Source organism: Theropithecus gelada, unplaced genomic scaffold, assembly GCF_003255815.1.
Source record: "Theropithecus gelada isolate Dixy unplaced genomic scaffold, Tgel_1.0 HiC_scaffold_15987, whole genome shotgun sequence".
In the NCBI taxonomy this organism is placed as follows: domain Eukaryota; kingdom Metazoa; phylum Chordata; class Mammalia; order Primates; family Cercopithecidae; genus Theropithecus; species Theropithecus gelada.
Window position 1 is genome coordinate 1,616,244 of NW_020257754.1, and position 17,276 is coordinate 1,633,519.

Here is a 17,276-nt window from a genome sequence, read left to right on the forward strand (position 1 = left end):
ATATACCCAAAGGATTATAAATTATGCTGCTATAAAGACACATGCACACGTATGTTTATTGCAGCACTATTCACAATAGCAAAGACTTGGAATCAACCCAAATGTCCATCAGTGACAGATTGGATTAAGAAAATGTGGCACATATACACCATGGAATACTATGCAGCCATAAAAAAGGATGAGTTTGTGTCCTTTGTAGGGACATGGATGCAGCTGGAATCCATCATTCTTAGCAGACTATCACAAGAACAGAAAACCAAACACCACATGTTCTCACTCATAGGTGGGAACTGAACAATGAGATCACTTGGACTCAGGAAGGGGAACATCACACACCGGGGCCTATCATGGGGAGGGGGGAGGGGGGAGGGATTGCATTGGGAGTTTTACCTGATGTAAATGACGAGTTGATGGGTGCAGCACACCAACAAGGCACAAGTATACATGTGTAACAAACCTGCACGTTATGCACATGTACCCTACAACTTACAGTATAATAATAATAAATAAATTTAAAAAAAAAAAAAAAAGAAAATGTGGCACACATACACCATGGAATACTCTGCAGCCATGAAAAAGGATGAGTCTGTGTCCTTTGTAGGGACATGGATGCAGCTGGAAACCATCATTCTTAGCAAACTATCACAAGAACAGAAAACCAAACACCACATGTTCTCACTCATAGGTGGGAACTGAACAATGAGATCACTTGGACTCGGGAAGGGGAACATCACACACCGGGGCCTATCATGGGGAGGGGGGAGGGGGGAGCGGGGAGGGATTGCTTTGGGAGCTATACCTGATGTAAATGACGAGTTGATGGGTGCTGACGAGTTGATGGGTGCTGACGAGTTGATGGGTGCAGCACACCAACATGGCACAAGTATACATATGTAACAAACCTGCACGTTATGGACATGTACCCTAGAACTTAAAGAATAGTAATAATTAAAAAAAAAAAAGAAAGAAAACCTTTCCAGGTCTTGGCACAATGAAAGGAAGACAGCAGAGTTCTGACCGGTAGTGTGTACATACCTGTGAGGACACCAACCAAAGTGAGGCAATTAACCAACCAAAAGGCTTAGAAGTTACTTTTTCTAATGATCACACAGAACCAAATATAGTGCCTATTCCCTCCAGCTAGACTGGAAAACTTAAAGGCATGAGGAAATAGGTAAAGTACTCAAAAGAATCTTGCCACAATAGAGAGGAACAGTTAACCCTAGATTAAACAATATACTGGTCTGCCTAACAAATCTTAAGTGCAAGGCAAGAGAGGGTCAAACTGCTCTCCAACAAAATAAATGCAACCCAGAACAAAACTCAAAATATATGTATAGGAATAAAAAATATCTAGTCACCAAAAAGGTAAAATTCATGGCTGACATGCAACAGAAAATTAATTGGCATGCAAAGAACCTGGAAAATAAGACTCATAATGAAGAAAAAAACCCGTCTATCAAAACATCCCTAGAGGGGTGACATCTGTGAAAATGGAAGAATAAGGACATCTAAAAATTCTCTCTTCTATAACGGCAGTGAGAAAATGGGCAAAATTTGCCGGATCAGTTTTATCAGAACTCTGGAAACTGACCAAAGACTTGCAGCAATCCAGAAGGCATTTATTCAATAAACATGGCTTACTCTTGGTAAGAAGAGCAAGTTCTGTGATGGTTTAACTTCCTCTATGTCCATCCTCTTCTTTCTAGCTCCATGGAAACCTTTAAAATCAACAGCCCTGTAATTATGGTGAAACCAGAATTCTGGCAGCCACTGGAGGGGAGCAGAACAGGTTTGGGCATCATTCAAATCCACATTCTTAGAGAATTGTCATGATTTGAACTGTTTAGTGATTTTTCTGGAAGACCCCACTTGCAAGAATCTCTTTGTTTGAGCTGACTCGCTCAGTTCTAAAGATCTAGGGACATTTGTTGCGCTCAATGAAAAACCATTGTTTAACTTTGCAGTTTCCAGGATGCCGAAAAACAGTTGGAGCAACAACAGGCTAGCCAAAAAAGCTTAAAAGGAAAAACTAGGGAATAAGATGTTCATCAGAGCTTTGAAAAGCTCCATTGTATTAATGAGATCTAGATGGCTGTGAACATGCATCAGATTGTACACATGTCCAGGTCTGTCTGCAAGCTCAGGAAGCATCTGAGGAGGGCCTGCAGCCTCTCCTCCAGCTGACCTCAAGGCTCTACACAAACAGAAAGTTAGGATTAAGGAACTGTTGTCATCTACCTGATGAGTGTTGAAGGCCACACCCTACTCCCAACCCCCTGAAACAGAACTTTGGCAAAGTCTAGGGAACCAAAATTATTGGTTCCAGAGATTAAGGAAATTACTGTTCAGTCACAGCTGACAACTAAACTAAGTGAGCAGAGACTTCAGTGGCCATGTATGACAAATAATACAGACTTTACAGTTAGCTCAGAAAAGTCACTAAAGAAACAAACAACAACAAACAGCAGCAACAACAAACCCTGGGGAGGAGGGAGATGCTGAATAGATTTATCACAAGTAAAGAGATTAAATGTGTAACCAAAACACTTCACATAAGAAAAACCCAGGACCAAATGCTTAAAGAATTAGCACCAAGCCTGCCAAAACTCTTCCACAAGATAGAAGGAAAAGGAGTACTGCCTAACTCATCCTATGAAGCCAATATTTCCCAAAACCAGACAGACATCACAAAAAAATAAAACTATAGACCAATATTTCTTAAGAATATAGATGTAGAGTTCTTCAACAAAACACTAGCAAAACAATTCCAGCAACACATAAAAAGGATTATACACTATGACGAAGTAAGATTTATCCCAGGAATGCAAGGTTATTGTAACATATGAAAGTCAATCTATGTAATACACCATACTAATAGAAGAATGAACAAAAAGTATGATAATTTCAGTAGATGCAGACAAAACATTTGACAAAATCTAACACACTTTCATAATATACACACGAAGCAAACTGGGACTAGAAGGGTACTTCTTCAATCTGATAAAGAGAATCTACAGAAAATCCATAGTTAGCATACTGAATTAGGAAAACTAAAAGTTTTCCTACAAACAGCAGGAACAAGACTGGAATGTCTGTTTTTACCACTTCTATTTAACATTATTCTGGAATTTCTAGACAGGGAAATTAGACAAGGAAAAGGAACAAAAGGCATCCAGCTTTAAAGCAAGAAGTAAAACTATATTTGTAGATAAGATGACATTGTAAGTAGAAAATCCCATTTAATCCACACACTAATTAAACCCCCCCGCCAAAATTTTTAATACACAAAAAACAATTCTATTTCTATACACTAGCAATGAATAATCAGAAAATGAAACTAATAGAACAATTCCATTTACAGAAGAATACAAAATACTCAGGAATAAATTAAACAAAAGAAGTGCAAGATTTGTACACTATATGATATACTTGAAATAAGTCAAAACCTAAATTAATTAATGGAAATTCATCCCACATTCAGAGATAAGAAGACAATATTATTAAGATAATAATATTTACCAAATTAATCAAGAGTCGTTGCAACCTCTAACAAAATCTCAGCTGGCTCTTACATAGAACTTGACAAACTGGTCCTAAAATTCATATGGAAATGTAAGAGACTCAGAATAGCCCAGTAATCTTAAGGAGGAAGGAAAACAGTTGGTTCACTCATACTTCCTGACTTCAAAACTTACTATAAAATTATAGTAATCAAGACTACTTGATTACTATCAATATAATATTGATATTGTAATAATATATTGATAGGCATATAGATCAAGAAAATAGAATTGAGAGTTCAGAAATAAACCAATATATTTATGGTCAATTGTCAATTGATTTTTGACAAGGATGCCAAGCTAATTCAATGGGGGAAAGAATAATTTTTTCATGCAGAAGGACGAAGTTAGACCCCTACCTCACATCACATACAAAAATTAACTCAAAATGTATCAAACTCCTAATTGTCTGAGTTAAAATTATAAAAGTCTAAGAAGAAAACATAGATATAAATCTTTGTGACCATGAAGTAGGCAAAAGTTTCTTAGATATGATACTTAAAGCACAAAGAACTAAAACAAAAAACAAAATTTCACTTCATCAAAGCATACTATTAAGAAAGAGAAAAGATAACCCACAGAATTGGAGAAAATATTTGCAAATCATCTAACTGATAAAAGTTGGTACCCAGAATATATAAATAATTTACAACTCACCCAGTGAAAAAATGAGCAGCCAGGTATGGTGGCTTATGCTGTCGTCCGAGCACTTTTGTAGGCCCAGAAGGGATGATCCCTTGAGCCCAGGAGTAAGAAACCAGCTTGGGCAACACAGGGAGACCCCATTTCTAAAAAAAAAAAAAAAAAAGAAGCCAGAAGTGGTGACACATGGCTGTAGTCCCAGCTACTCAGGAAGTTTAGGTGGGAGGATTGCTTGAGCCCAGGAGGTCAAAACTTCAGTGAGCTGTATCACTGCACTCCAGCTTGGGCAACAGAACAAGAGAGCATTTCAAAAAAAAAAAAAAAAAAAAAAGGGCAGGAGATTTGAATAGACATTTATCTAAAGATACACAAATAACTAACATACACACAAAAAGATACTCAACATCATTAGTCATTAGAGAAATGCAACTTAAACATAAAATAGATACCATTTCATACATACTAGGATGGTTATGTTAAACAAAAATAGATGGATTATAACAAGTGCTGATGATGACTGATGATGATATGGAGAGAGAAATAGGAACCTTTATACATTGCTGATAGGAAAGAAAAATGGTGTGCCCACTGTGGAAAACAGTTTAGCAGTTCCTCAAAAAACTAAATAGAATTACAATACCCAACTATTCTATTCCTAGGAATATGCCCAAGAAAATTGAAAACATATGTCCACACAAAAACTTGTATGCAAATGTTTCTAACAGCATTATTCAAACATCAAAAATGGAATCAATCCAAATGTCCACTAACTGACAAATAAATAGACAAAATATAGTATATTCCTACAATGGAATATTATTTATCATAAAAAGGAATGAAGCAATGATGTATGGTAAAATTTGTATAAAGTTTTAAAATATGCTAAGTGAAAGAAGCTAGACACAAAAGACCACATATGGTATGATTACATTTATACCAAATGTGCAGAACAGACAAATCCATAGATACGGAAACAGATTAGTGGTTGTCTGAGACTAGGAGAAAATGTGAGAATAAGGAATTACTACTTATGGGTGCAGATTTTTTTTGGGAGTGAAAAAAGGTCTGGGATTAGATCATGGTGATGCTTGCACATACAGGTGATTATACTAAAATTCATTAAATTATAAACATGCACATAGATGTTAGGATTAGATGTCCAGAAGAGGATGTTAAAATTATAATTTAAAAAAAACTTCAAGAAAAAAATAAAAATTGGAAAATTTTACCTGCAAAAAAAAATAGTAACTATGTTTCATATGTTCAAAATGTTAAGTAGAGATATGGAAGATATAAAAAAGTTCAAATTAAACCTCTAAGGATGAAGATGATAATTGCTTAGATAAGAAACAGACTGGTTGGGGATCAGACATCAGAAAGAACAGAAAAGCAAACATAAAGGCATCCATATAGTGGAATATTATTCAACAATAAAAGAAAAAACTATTGATACATACTACAACCTGATCAAATCTCAAAATACTTACATCACAGTAGATAAAAAAGTATATACTGTATGATCCACTTATATAAAACTCTATAAAATGAAAACAAGTATAGTGATAAATCACTGCTATAGAAAACAGGTGAGGTCACTTATTGGGTGGGGAGGGAAAAAGGAGGTGGGGGAAGAGATTATAAAGCAGCACAAGGAAACTTTTGGGAGTGACGGAGATGCTCTTTATTTTGAAAATGGTACTACTGGTTTTATGGCTGTGTACATGTGTTCAAACTTATTAAGCTATATATTTTGAATATATGTAGTTTATGGTTCATCAATTACACCTTGATAAAGCCATCTCTCAAAAGTGGACAAGTGTACAGGGCCAGTTTGCCAAACTGTTCCTGGTGGTTGATTTCACAGTTGGCACCTACTGACACTTCAGACTTGCACAAGTTTAACACATGTCACTATTACTCTATTTGCACCATCCAACTGTCAGTGGTCTCATTCCTTAGATTGATATGCATACCATTATCTGCCCTCATATTCAAATTTTATACCCAGTTTCAGCTGTATCAAATTGTAGATCCCGCTGCTTTATCAAGGAGCAAAAATTCTCAACTTCCTGTCTTTACCTTACCTGTGATGAGTCTGCTGTTACCACAATGTAATTGCAAGGAGGGTTCCTGCAATTCTTGGATGTAAGAGATATGGTTGAAGAATTATAGACTATTTCATTCACTTGTCCAATTTGGCTATCTGTGCACTCCGTTCGTTGATGTGAATCTTTTCTCTCACATGATGTTGAACACTAGAAATGCAATAACCAAATGAATAACACATTCTTACATGCAGTGTCTTTGAAAATTTGCTTGTCGATACTCACATTCAGCCTCTCTCTTTCCATCCCCTTGTGGTGCACACAGTCCTGACTCCAACATCGCCTCTGAGAACAAGGTCGGGTGGACTGATCACACATTTCTTCAACCACTCGACCAACACCTTTCAGTCTGCAGTATATATCCCTCTGCTGAACTCCAGAGCCGCAGGTCACAGAGCACTACAAAGGAGTCCCGTTGATTTGAACAATTAGCTAAGAAATACCAAATTATATAAAAATAGCCAATGGAGCCATCACATATTGTTTATTTTAAATACAGCCTGGTATTATAACATGAATTAGATAAAAATACATACAATAAGTATTTTTACCATTATCTCTGTAAATGTATATTTTCTCTGTTTGGCATAAGGTACTTCAGCTTTACAGAAACTCTGACAAATGAATCAAGTTATAGTAGACAGCATCCCAATCAATGACTCTGTCTTCTGACTTAAATGAGTATAATGTCTATCACAATTAATCATGAATTATTCCACAACATTGCTTTTAAATGTCAATTAAATTCTTAGATTATACTCATTATCTCTCTCAAAGAGACAATAATTTCTAAGATTGTGATATATTCATCTTTTTATCTACAGTACCTACTATAGTTTTTACCTGTTATGGAATCCAAATACTTGCTAATTTTTTTTATACTTTAAGTTCTGGGATACATGTGCAGAACATGCAGGTTTGTTACATAGGTACACATATGTGGTGGTGGTTTGCTGCACCCATCAACCCATCATCTTCATTAGGTATTTCTCTTAATGCTATCCCTCCCCTTGCCCCCAAACCCCCTCAACAGGCCCCAGTGTGTGATATTCCCCTCCATGTGTCCATGTGTTCTCATTGTTCAACTCCCACTTATGAGTGAGAACATGCGGTGTTTGGTTTTCTATTCCTGTGTTAGTTTCCTAAGAATGATGTTTTCAGCTTCATCCATGTCCCTGCAAAGGACATGAACTCATGTTTTTTTATGGCTGCATAATATGCTACAGTGTATATGTGCCACATTTTCTTTATCCAGTCTATCACTGATGGGCATTTGGGTTGGTTTCAAGTCTTTGCTATCGTGAATAGTGCTGTAATAAACATACATGTGCATGTGTCTTTATAAAAGAATGATTTATAATCCTTTGGGTATATACCCAGTAATGGGACTGCTGGGTCAAATGGTATTTCTGGTTCTAGATCTTCGAGGAATTGCCACACTGTCTTCCACAATGGTTGAACTAATTTTCACTCCCACCAACAGTGTAAAAGTGTTCCTATTTCTCCACATCCTCTCCAGCATCTGTTGTTTCCTGACTTTTTAATGATCACCATTCTAACTGGCATGAGATGGTATTCATTGTGGTTTTGATTTACATTTCTCTAATGACCAGTGATGATAAGCTTTTTTTCATATGTTTGTTAGCCACATAAATGTCTTCTTTTGAAAAGTGTCTATACATATTATTCACCCACTTTTTGATGGGGTAGTTTGTTTTTTTCTTGCAAATTAGTTTCTTTGTAGATTCTGGATATTAGCCCTTTGTCACACAGATTGCAAAAATGTTCATGCATTCTGTAGGTTGTATGTTAATTCTCATGACAGTTTTTTTTGCAGAAGCTCTTTAGTTTAATTAGATCCCATTTGTCAATTTTGGCTTTCGTTTCCATTGCTTTTAGTGTTTTAGTTATAAAGTCTTTGCCCATGCCTGTGTCCTGAATGGTATTGCCTAGGTTTTCTTCTAGGGTTTTTATGGTTTTAGGTCATATGTTTAAGTCTTTAATTCAAAGTTTTGTATAAGGTGTAAGGAGGGGGTCCAGTTTCAGTTTTCTGCATATGGCTATCCAGATTTCCCAACACCATTTATTAAGTATGGAATCCTTTCCCCATTGCTTGTTTTTGTCAGGTTGTCAAAGATCACATGGTTGTAGATGTGTGGTGTTATTTCTGAGGCCTCTATTCTGTTCCATTGGTCTATGTATCTGTTTTGGTACAAGTACCATGCTGTTTTGATTACTGTAGCCTTGTGGTATAGTTTAAAGTCAGGTAGTCAGTTTTCAAAGAGAATGCTTCCAGTTTTTGCCCATTCAATATGATATGGGCCGTAGGTTTGTCATAAATATCTCTTATTATTTTGAGATACGTTCCATCAGTACCTAGTTTATTGAGAGTTTTTAGCATGAATGGGTGTTGACTTTTTTCAAAGGCATTTTTCTGCATCTATTGAGGTAATCATGTGGTTTTTGTCATTGGTCCTGTTGATGTGATGGATTACATTTATTGATTTGTGTATGTTGAACTAGCCTTGCATCCTAGAGATGAAGCCAACTTGACTGTGGGGCATAAGCTTTTTGATGTGCTGCTGGATTCAGTTGGCTAGTATTTTATTGAGGCTTTCTGCATTCATGTTCATCAGGGATATTGGCCTGAAATTTTCTTTTTTTGTTGTGTTTCTGCCAGGTTTTGGTATCAGGATGATGCTGGCCTCATAAAATGAGTTTGGGAGGAGTCCCTCTTTTTCTATTGTTTGGAATAGTTTCAGAACGAATGGTACCAGCTCCTCTGTGTACCTCTGGTACAATTCGTCTGTAAATCCATCTGGTCCTGTGCTTTTGGTTGGTAGGCTATTAATTACTGCCTCAATTTCAGAACCTGTTACTGGTCTTTTCAGGGGTTTGATTTCTTCCTGGTTTAGTCTTGGGAGGGTGTATGTGTCCAGGAATTTATGCATTTCTTCTAGATTTTCTAGTTTATTTGTATAGAGGTGTTTATAGTATCCTCTGATGGTAGTTAGTATTTCTGTGGGATCAGTGATGATATCCCTTTTATCATTTTTTATTGTGTCTATTTGATTTTTCTCTCTTTTCTTGTTTATTAGTCTGGCTAGTGGTCTATTTTGTTAATCTTTTCAAAAACCCAGCTCCTAGTTCATTGATTTTTTTTATTATACTTTATATTTTGGGATACAGTTGTAGAACATGCAGGTTTGTTACACAGGTATACACATGCCATGGTGTTTTGCTACACCTATCAAACCATAATCCACATTAGGTATTTCTCCTAATGCTTTCACTCCCCTAGCCCCCTGCACCCCAACAGGCCCTGGTGTTTGATGTTCCCCTTCCCGTGTCCATGTGTTCTCATTGTTCAACTCCCACTTATGAGTGAGAACATGCAGTGTTTGGTTTTCTGTACCTGTGTTAGTTTGCTGAGAATGATGGCTTCCAGCTTCATCCATGTCCCTGCAAAGGACATTAACTCATCCTTTTTTTATAGCTTCATAGTATTCCATGGTATATATGTGCCACATTTTCTTTATCCAGTCTATCCTTGATGGATCCAGGATATCCTTGACTGCATTTGGGTTAGTTCAAATTATTTGCTATTGTGAACAGTGCTGCAATAAACGTATGTGTGCACATGATTTTTATAGTAGAATGTTTTATAATCCTCTGCATATATACCCAAAATGGGATTGCTGGGTCAAATGGTATTTCTGGTTCTAGATCTGAGGAATCACCATACCATCTTCCACAATGGTTGAACTAATTTACTCTCCCACCAACAGTGTAAAAGTATTCTTATTTCTCCACATCCTCTCCAGTATCTATTGTTTCCTGACTTTTTAATGATCACCATTCTAACTGGCGTGAGACGGTATCTCACTGTGGTTTTGATTCGCATTTCTCTAATGACCAGTGGTGATGAGCTTTTATTCATGTTTGTTGGCCCCATAAATGTTTTCTTTTGAAAAGGGTCTGTTCATATCCTTCACCCACTTTTTAATGGGGTTGTATTTTTCTTGTAAATTTGTTTAAGTTCTGCGTAGATTCTGGATATTATCTCTTTGTCACATGGATAGATTGCAAAAATTTTCTCCCGTTCTGTAAATTGCCTGTTCACTCTGCTGATAGTTTCTTTTGCTGTCCGGAAGCTCTTTAGTTTAATTAGATCCCATTTGTCAATTTTGACTTTTGTTGCCATTGCTTTTGGTGTTTTAGTCATGAAGTCTTTGCCCATGCCTATGTCCTGAATGGTATTTCCTAGGTTTTCTTTTAGAGTTGTTATGGTTTTAGGTCTTATGTTTAAGTCTTTAATCCATCTTGAGTTAATTTGTGTATAAGGTGTAAGGAGGGGGTCCAGTTTCAGTTTTCTGCATATGGCTATGCAGTTTTCCCAATGCCATTTATTAAATATGGAATCCTTTCCCCATTACTTGTTTTTGTCAAAGATTTTGTCAAAGATCAGAGGGTTGTAGTTTTGTGATGTTATTTCTGAGGCCTCTGTTCTGTTTCATTGGCTATTAATTACTGCCTCAATTTCGGAATTTGTTATTGGTCTATTCAGGGATTTGACTTCTTCCTGGTTTAGTCTTGCAAGGGTTTATGTGTCCAGGAATTTATCCATGTCTTCAAGATTTTCTAATTTATTTGCATAGAGGTGTTTATATTATTCTTTTATGGTAGTTTGTATTTCTGTGGGATCAGTGGTGATATCTTCTTTATCATTTTTATTGTGTTTACTTGATTCTTCTCTCTTTTCTTCTTTATTAGTCTGGCAGTAGTCTATTTTGTTAATCTTTTCAAAAAAACACGTCCTGGATTCATTGATTTTTTGAAGGGTTTTTCATGTCTCTATTTTCTTTGGTTCTGCTCTGATCTTAGTTATTTCTTGTCTTCTGCCAGTTTTCATATATGTTTGCTCTTGCTTCTCTAGTTCTCCTTCGCTTATGAAGCTTAGTTTGGCTGGACATGAAATTCTAGGTTGAAAATTATTTTCTTTAAGAATGTTGAATATTGGCCCCCACTCTCTTCTGGCTTGTAGGGTTTCTGCAGAGAGATCCGCTATTAGTCGGATGGGCTTCCCTTTGTGGGTAATCAGACCATTCTCTCTGGATGTCCTCAACATTTTTTTCCTCCATTTCAACCTTGGTGAATCTGTCAATCATGTGTCTTGTGGTTGCTCTTCTCCAGGACTATCTTTGTGGTGTTCTCTATATTTCCTGAATTTGAATGTTGACCTGTCTTGCTAGGTTGGGGACATTCTCCTGAATAATACTCTGAAGAGTGTTTTCCAGCTTGGTTCCATTCTCCCTGTCACTTTTAGGTACACCAATCAAACGTAGGTTTGGTCTTTTCACATTGTCCCATATTTGTCAGTGGCTTTGTTCACTCATTTTCATTCTTTTATCTCTAATCTTGTCTTCACACTTTATTTCATTAAGTTGATCTTCAATCTTCTTTCGCTTCATCGATTCAGTTATTGATACTTGTGTATGCTTCATGAAGTTCTCATGCTGTATTTTTCAGCTCCATCAGGTCATTTACATTCTTCTCTACACTGGTTATTCTAGTTAGCAATTCCTCTAACCTTTTCTCAAAGTTATTGGCTTCCTTGCACTGTGTTAGAACATGCTCCTTTAGCTCAAAGGAGTTTGTTATTACCCTTCTTCTGAAGCCTACTTCTGTCAAATCGCCAAACTCATTGTCCAGTTTTGTTCCCTTGCTGGTGAGGAGTTGTGATCCTTTGCAGGAGAAGAGGCATTCTGGTTTTTGGAATTTTCAGCCTTTTTGTGCTGGTTTTTCCTCATCTTTGTGGATTTATCTACCTTTGATCTTTGATGTTGGTGACCTTGGATGGGATTTTGGCATGGACACCCTTTTTGTTGGTGTTCAAGGCATTCCTTTGTTTGTTAATTTTCCTTCCAACAGTCGGGACCCTCTGTTGCAGGTCTGCTGGAATTTGCTGGGGGTCCACGCCAGACCCTGTTTGCCTGGGTATCACCAGCAGAGGCTGCAGAACAGCAAAGATTGATGCCTTTTCCATCCTCTGGAAGTTTTGTCCCAGAGGGGCACCCATCAGATGCCAGCTGGAGCTCTCCTGTATGAGATGCCAGCAGGAGGCACGGAGGTCAGGGACCCACATGAGGAGGCATTCTGTCCCTTAGCAGAGCTCGAATGCTGTGCTGGGAGATCCACTGCTCTCTTCAGAGCCGGCAGGCAGGAACATTTAAGTCTGCTGAAGCTGCACCCACAGTTGCCCCTTCCCCCAGATGCTCTGTCTCAGGGAGATGGGAGTTTTATCTATAAGCTCCTGAATGGGGCTGCTGCCTTTCTTTCAGAGATACCCTGCCCAGAGAGGAGGAATCTAGAGAGGCAACTTGGCTAGAGTTGTGGAGGGCTCCACCCAATTTGAAAAAATGAGTTGTGGTGGGCTCCATCCAATTTGAACTTCCCTGTGGCTTTGTTTACACTGTGAGGGAAAAACTGCATACTCAAGCCTCAGTAATGGCTGATGCCCTTCCCCCCACCAAGCTCCAGCATCCCAGGTCGACATCAGACTGCTGTGCTGGCAGCAAGAATTTCAAGCCAGTGGATCTCAGCTTGCTGGATTCCATGGGAGTGTGATCCACTGAGCTAGATGATGTGGCTCTCTGGTTTCAGCCCCCTTTCATGGGAGTGAATGATTCTGTCTTGCTGGCATTCCAGGTGCCACATACAAAAAAAATCTCCTGCAGCTAGCTTGGTGTCTACCCAAACAGCCGCCCAGTTTTATGCTTGAAACCCAGGACCCTGGTGATATAGGCACCTGAAGGAATCTCCTGCTCTGTGGGTTGCAAAGAGCAGGGGAAAAGCATTGTATCCGGGCCGGATAGCACCGTCCCTCAAGGTACAGTCCCTCATGGCTTCCCTTGGCTAGAGGAGGGAGTTCCCTGACCCTTTGTGCTTCCCAAGTGAGGTGACGCCCCTCCTGCCTGCTTCTGTTCACCCTCCATGGGCTGCATCCACTGTCTAACCAGTCCCAGTGAGATGAACTGGGTACCTCAGTTGGAAATGCAGAAATCACCTGCCTTCTGCATTGGTCTCACTGGAAGCTGCAGATAGGAACTGTTCCTATTTGGCCATCTTGGCTAATTTGTTGATTCATGATTATATTTCAATGGATAGGAGTTTTGGAAAGCTGGCTGTGTAAATTGTAAACATAGACAACCTTGTCTTAACCTCTCCAAGTCTTGTTTTTCTTATGTGTACAATTTTGTGTTATTTATGAAATGTCACAGAACACTTTCCATACATTTATTCCTGTCAACAGCTCTATCAAAGGGGTACTATGGCTGAGGACACTGGGACTCGGAGAAGTTAAAGTCCCTTGCCTGAAGTGCTGCCTATAGTTAGTGATTGTCTTAGTCTGTTCAGGCTGCTATAACAAAATACCATAAACTGAATGTCTCACACACCAGAAATTTCTTTCCCACAGTTTTGGAGGCTGGAATTTCAAGATCAAGGTGCTGGAAGATTCTACATCCAGTGACAGTCCACTTTCTGGTTCCTACAGGGCACCCTCTCACTGTGTTCTCACATGGAGGAAGGGATGAGCTAGCTTTCTGGGATGTCCTTTAAAAGGGACTAGAAAAGGCCCCACCTCCTAATACCATCACCTTGGGGTATAGAACTTCATCATATAAATTTTGAGGAAACACAATCATTCATATCGTCCCATTCTTTCCCTGCCCCACTCCTCAAATTCATGTCCTTCTCACATGAAAAATATATTCATTCCATCTCAATAACACCAAAGTCTTAGTTCATTCTAGCATCAATTCAAAAGTCTATAAAGTCCAGACTCTCATCTCAGTATCAACTCAGTCAGATATGAGTGAGATTCAAGGTATAATTGATTCATCCCGAGGCAAATATCTCTTCAGCTGTGAGCCTGTGAAATCACGAAAGTTATGTGCTTACACAATACAATAGTGGTAGAGGCAAGTCATAGGATAGACATTCTCATTTCAAAAAAGAAAAGTAGAAAAGAAGAAAAGGGTAATAGGACTTGAGTAAGTCAAAAACCTAGCAGAGCCAACAACAGTAAATCTTAAGTCTTGAGAATAATCTTTGATGCAATGTTCCACCTTCTGGACACACTGCGGCAGGGATCGGGTCCTCAGGGCTCTAGGTGGCATTGCTCCATGGCTTTGTTGGATTCAGCCCATGCCACAGTTCTCATGGATTGTAGTTAGGTGCCTATGGCCCTTCCAGACTGAAGTTGCATGTCAGTGGCTCTAGTGGTCCGGGATCACAGGGGCAGCTCTGACGCCATGGCTTCACTAGGCATCACCTTAGTGGGGACAATTGTTTCTTTTTTGCCACTTTAGAGCAAGGATGAACTTTCCTCCACTGTCCAATAATATGATAACATGTTACGATTTCCATCTGAGACCTCATGACCTTTACTATCCATATTTCCATGAACATCGCTCTGCCCTTGCAAAAGCCCTCTTCCTAGCTCATGTGCCCAAGTCTGTAGGCAGCTCTATCCTTTGAAATTTAGGTGGAAGTTGTCACACAACCATGACTCATTTATTCTGTTTGTCAGTGGAGATAGTCCCATTGGACACTGCTAAAGTTTATCACCTGTGCACTCTGGAGGGTTGGCCATCACAGCCATTGCTATACTTGGGACCACTGGAGACACACCTGAGGTAGTTGAGATATTTGTTATAGTAATACCTCATTACCAGTACTAATTTTTTTATCTTAGTCTATTAGGGCTGCTATAACAAAATACCATAAACTCATGGCTTATAAACAACAGAAATTTATTTCTCACTGTTCTGTAGGCTGGGAATTTCAAGATCAAGGTGCTGGCGGTGTCAGTGTCTGGTGAGGGCCTACTTTCTGATTTATAAAAGGGTGCCTTCTCACCGTGTCCTCACATGCGTGAAGGAACAAGCTAGCTCTCTGGAGTGTCTTTTATAAGAGAACTAATTCCAACAATGAGGGCTCTACCCTCATGATTTAGTCAACTCCCAAAGTCCCTACCTCCTAATACCATCACCTCAAGGGTTAGGATTTCAACACATGCATTTTTTTTTCAGGTGTGGGGTTGGCAAATATTCAGATCATAGCAGCAGTGAAAAATAGTTGAAGTTCAGTTCTTTTTTACTCCAGACTGAGTTCTTACTGTGTTGCCTCCTGGGGATGAAGAAGGACTTGGCAATCTTTCAATTCTAGGATGTCAGGTGTTCCAAAATTAAGTAGTGAAACCATATAATAACAGAGCTTGACTACAAGAGCTGTGATGCCAACATTAATAAAGTGTAGAGTATGTCTAATGATATTTAATTTGAGAGTTTCATTGTTTATATTCCTTGTCATTCCAGTAGGAATTGCAGGTCATAATGAGTAATATTGTTTGGGGATCCATTAGTATTCCCAACTGTAATATTATAAGGGGGAAAAATCAGGTTATTCACCAAGTTCATTATTTCTGCAGGAGTTCCAGAGTAACTAATTTCCTTTTCACAACAGTAAATATATATCTGCAAAATACAGTTTTATTTTATTTCTGAAAGAAAATTAAAAGCCCACTAAAGCTAAGAATTTAGTTTACCCAGTAGACTAAAATTCCTCTCATAAACTGTGCCAACATTTTTACTGGAAAACACTTTAAAATGTAGTTTTCTCTCTTGTGAGTATAAGCAGCAACCACTGACTTCAAAGAGAATTTTTGTTGTTTTACTTATGAAGTAAAAGATAAGGCATATCTAAATGTATAAAATCTTATGCATATCTACAAATTTCATCTGCACTTTGTGTATGGCACAATATTAAATAGACTAAAATGTCTGGATGTAGTTTAACTCAAATGAATCTCTTCTGAAAATGTCTAGCCTATAAAATAAAGCTCCTGAAAATATTTTTCACAGCTAATTTCAGAAACATAAACTATATTTGGAAAACATCCTGCCTTTAAGCCTGAAAAAGAATTCCTGGAAAAAAATAGTTTATAAAACACAGTTTAGCAAGAAGTTCTATTAGGCAAATATAATTTCCTACAATTGGATAAACCACACTTGATTATTGGTCCTTTGATCCTAGCATGAGTTTTTAAAAATCCACTAAGAGAACAGCTAGCTACTATATTTTTGATATGAACCTCTTCTCTAAAAAGAAAAAGAAGGGACTACTACTTGGAAGAAAAAAGTAACTTGTTTTTCAGTTTTTAGGAATAAAAGTACAATAGCGTAAATCAGTATGGTTTTAGATTTTAACTTAGAAGAATTCGTTGCTTAAATTGAATATTCCTTAGCCTGCTGTCATCAATAACCCCAATTGCCAAATTCAACAGAAAGTTTTCAAATCTTTTCTTAGTTAATCTCCCGAACTCATTTGGCACCATTGATCACTTTCTGTTGAATCATTCTGGTTCTGTAATTGAAACTCCTTTAGTTCTAGAGGGTCTCCTCTTACCTCTTGAATTGCTCCTTCTCAGGGTCTTTTACTATTTTCTCTGCATATTCTTTAAATGTCAGCATATCCCAGGGTTCCATTTATAACTAGATTCTCTTAAAAAGCTCTTTCTGAGCAATTTCTTCTATACTTGAGTAATTTCTAAATGCTGTCTCCAGCTTTGATCACAATTCTGAGTTCTGCATTTATATTTTCACGTATTTATAAGAACTGTCTCATGTATTTATAAGATTTTTATATGTTTTCTACTTAGATATGTCAAAGGCACCTAAAATTTAATATTTCCATGGCAAAACTCTTTCCCTTTTCCCAAAGCCATTTCTTTCTATGGTTGCAAATACAGGGAAAACACTATCATCCACTCTTAAGTGGCTTACTAGAATGGCTTCCCAAGGTACATTATAACTCCTAAATATGTATCCATTATTTTAACTTTTTTTTTTTTTTTTTTTTTTTGAGACAGAGTCTCACTTTGTTGCCCAGGCTGGAGTGCAGT

At 37.9% G+C, this 17,276-nt stretch overlaps 1 protein-coding gene across 1 annotated transcript in view; it reads right to left on the minus strand.

Moving 5' to 3' along the window:
• The window catches only part of LOC112617266 (A disintegrin and metalloproteinase with thrombospondin motifs 20), a 205,199-nt gene that overhangs the window by 24,936 nt on the left and 162,987 nt on the right, over window positions 1-17,276 (minus strand). The window contains exons 30-31 of the mRNA XM_025374005.1: window positions 6,536-6,709; window positions 6,290-6,460 (exon numbers count right to left, since the gene is read on the minus strand). Coding sequence (XP_025229790.1) covers window positions 6,290-6,460; window positions 6,536-6,709 — 345 coding nt within the window. The remainder of the gene's footprint in view (window positions 1-6,289; window positions 6,461-6,535; window positions 6,710-17,276) is intronic.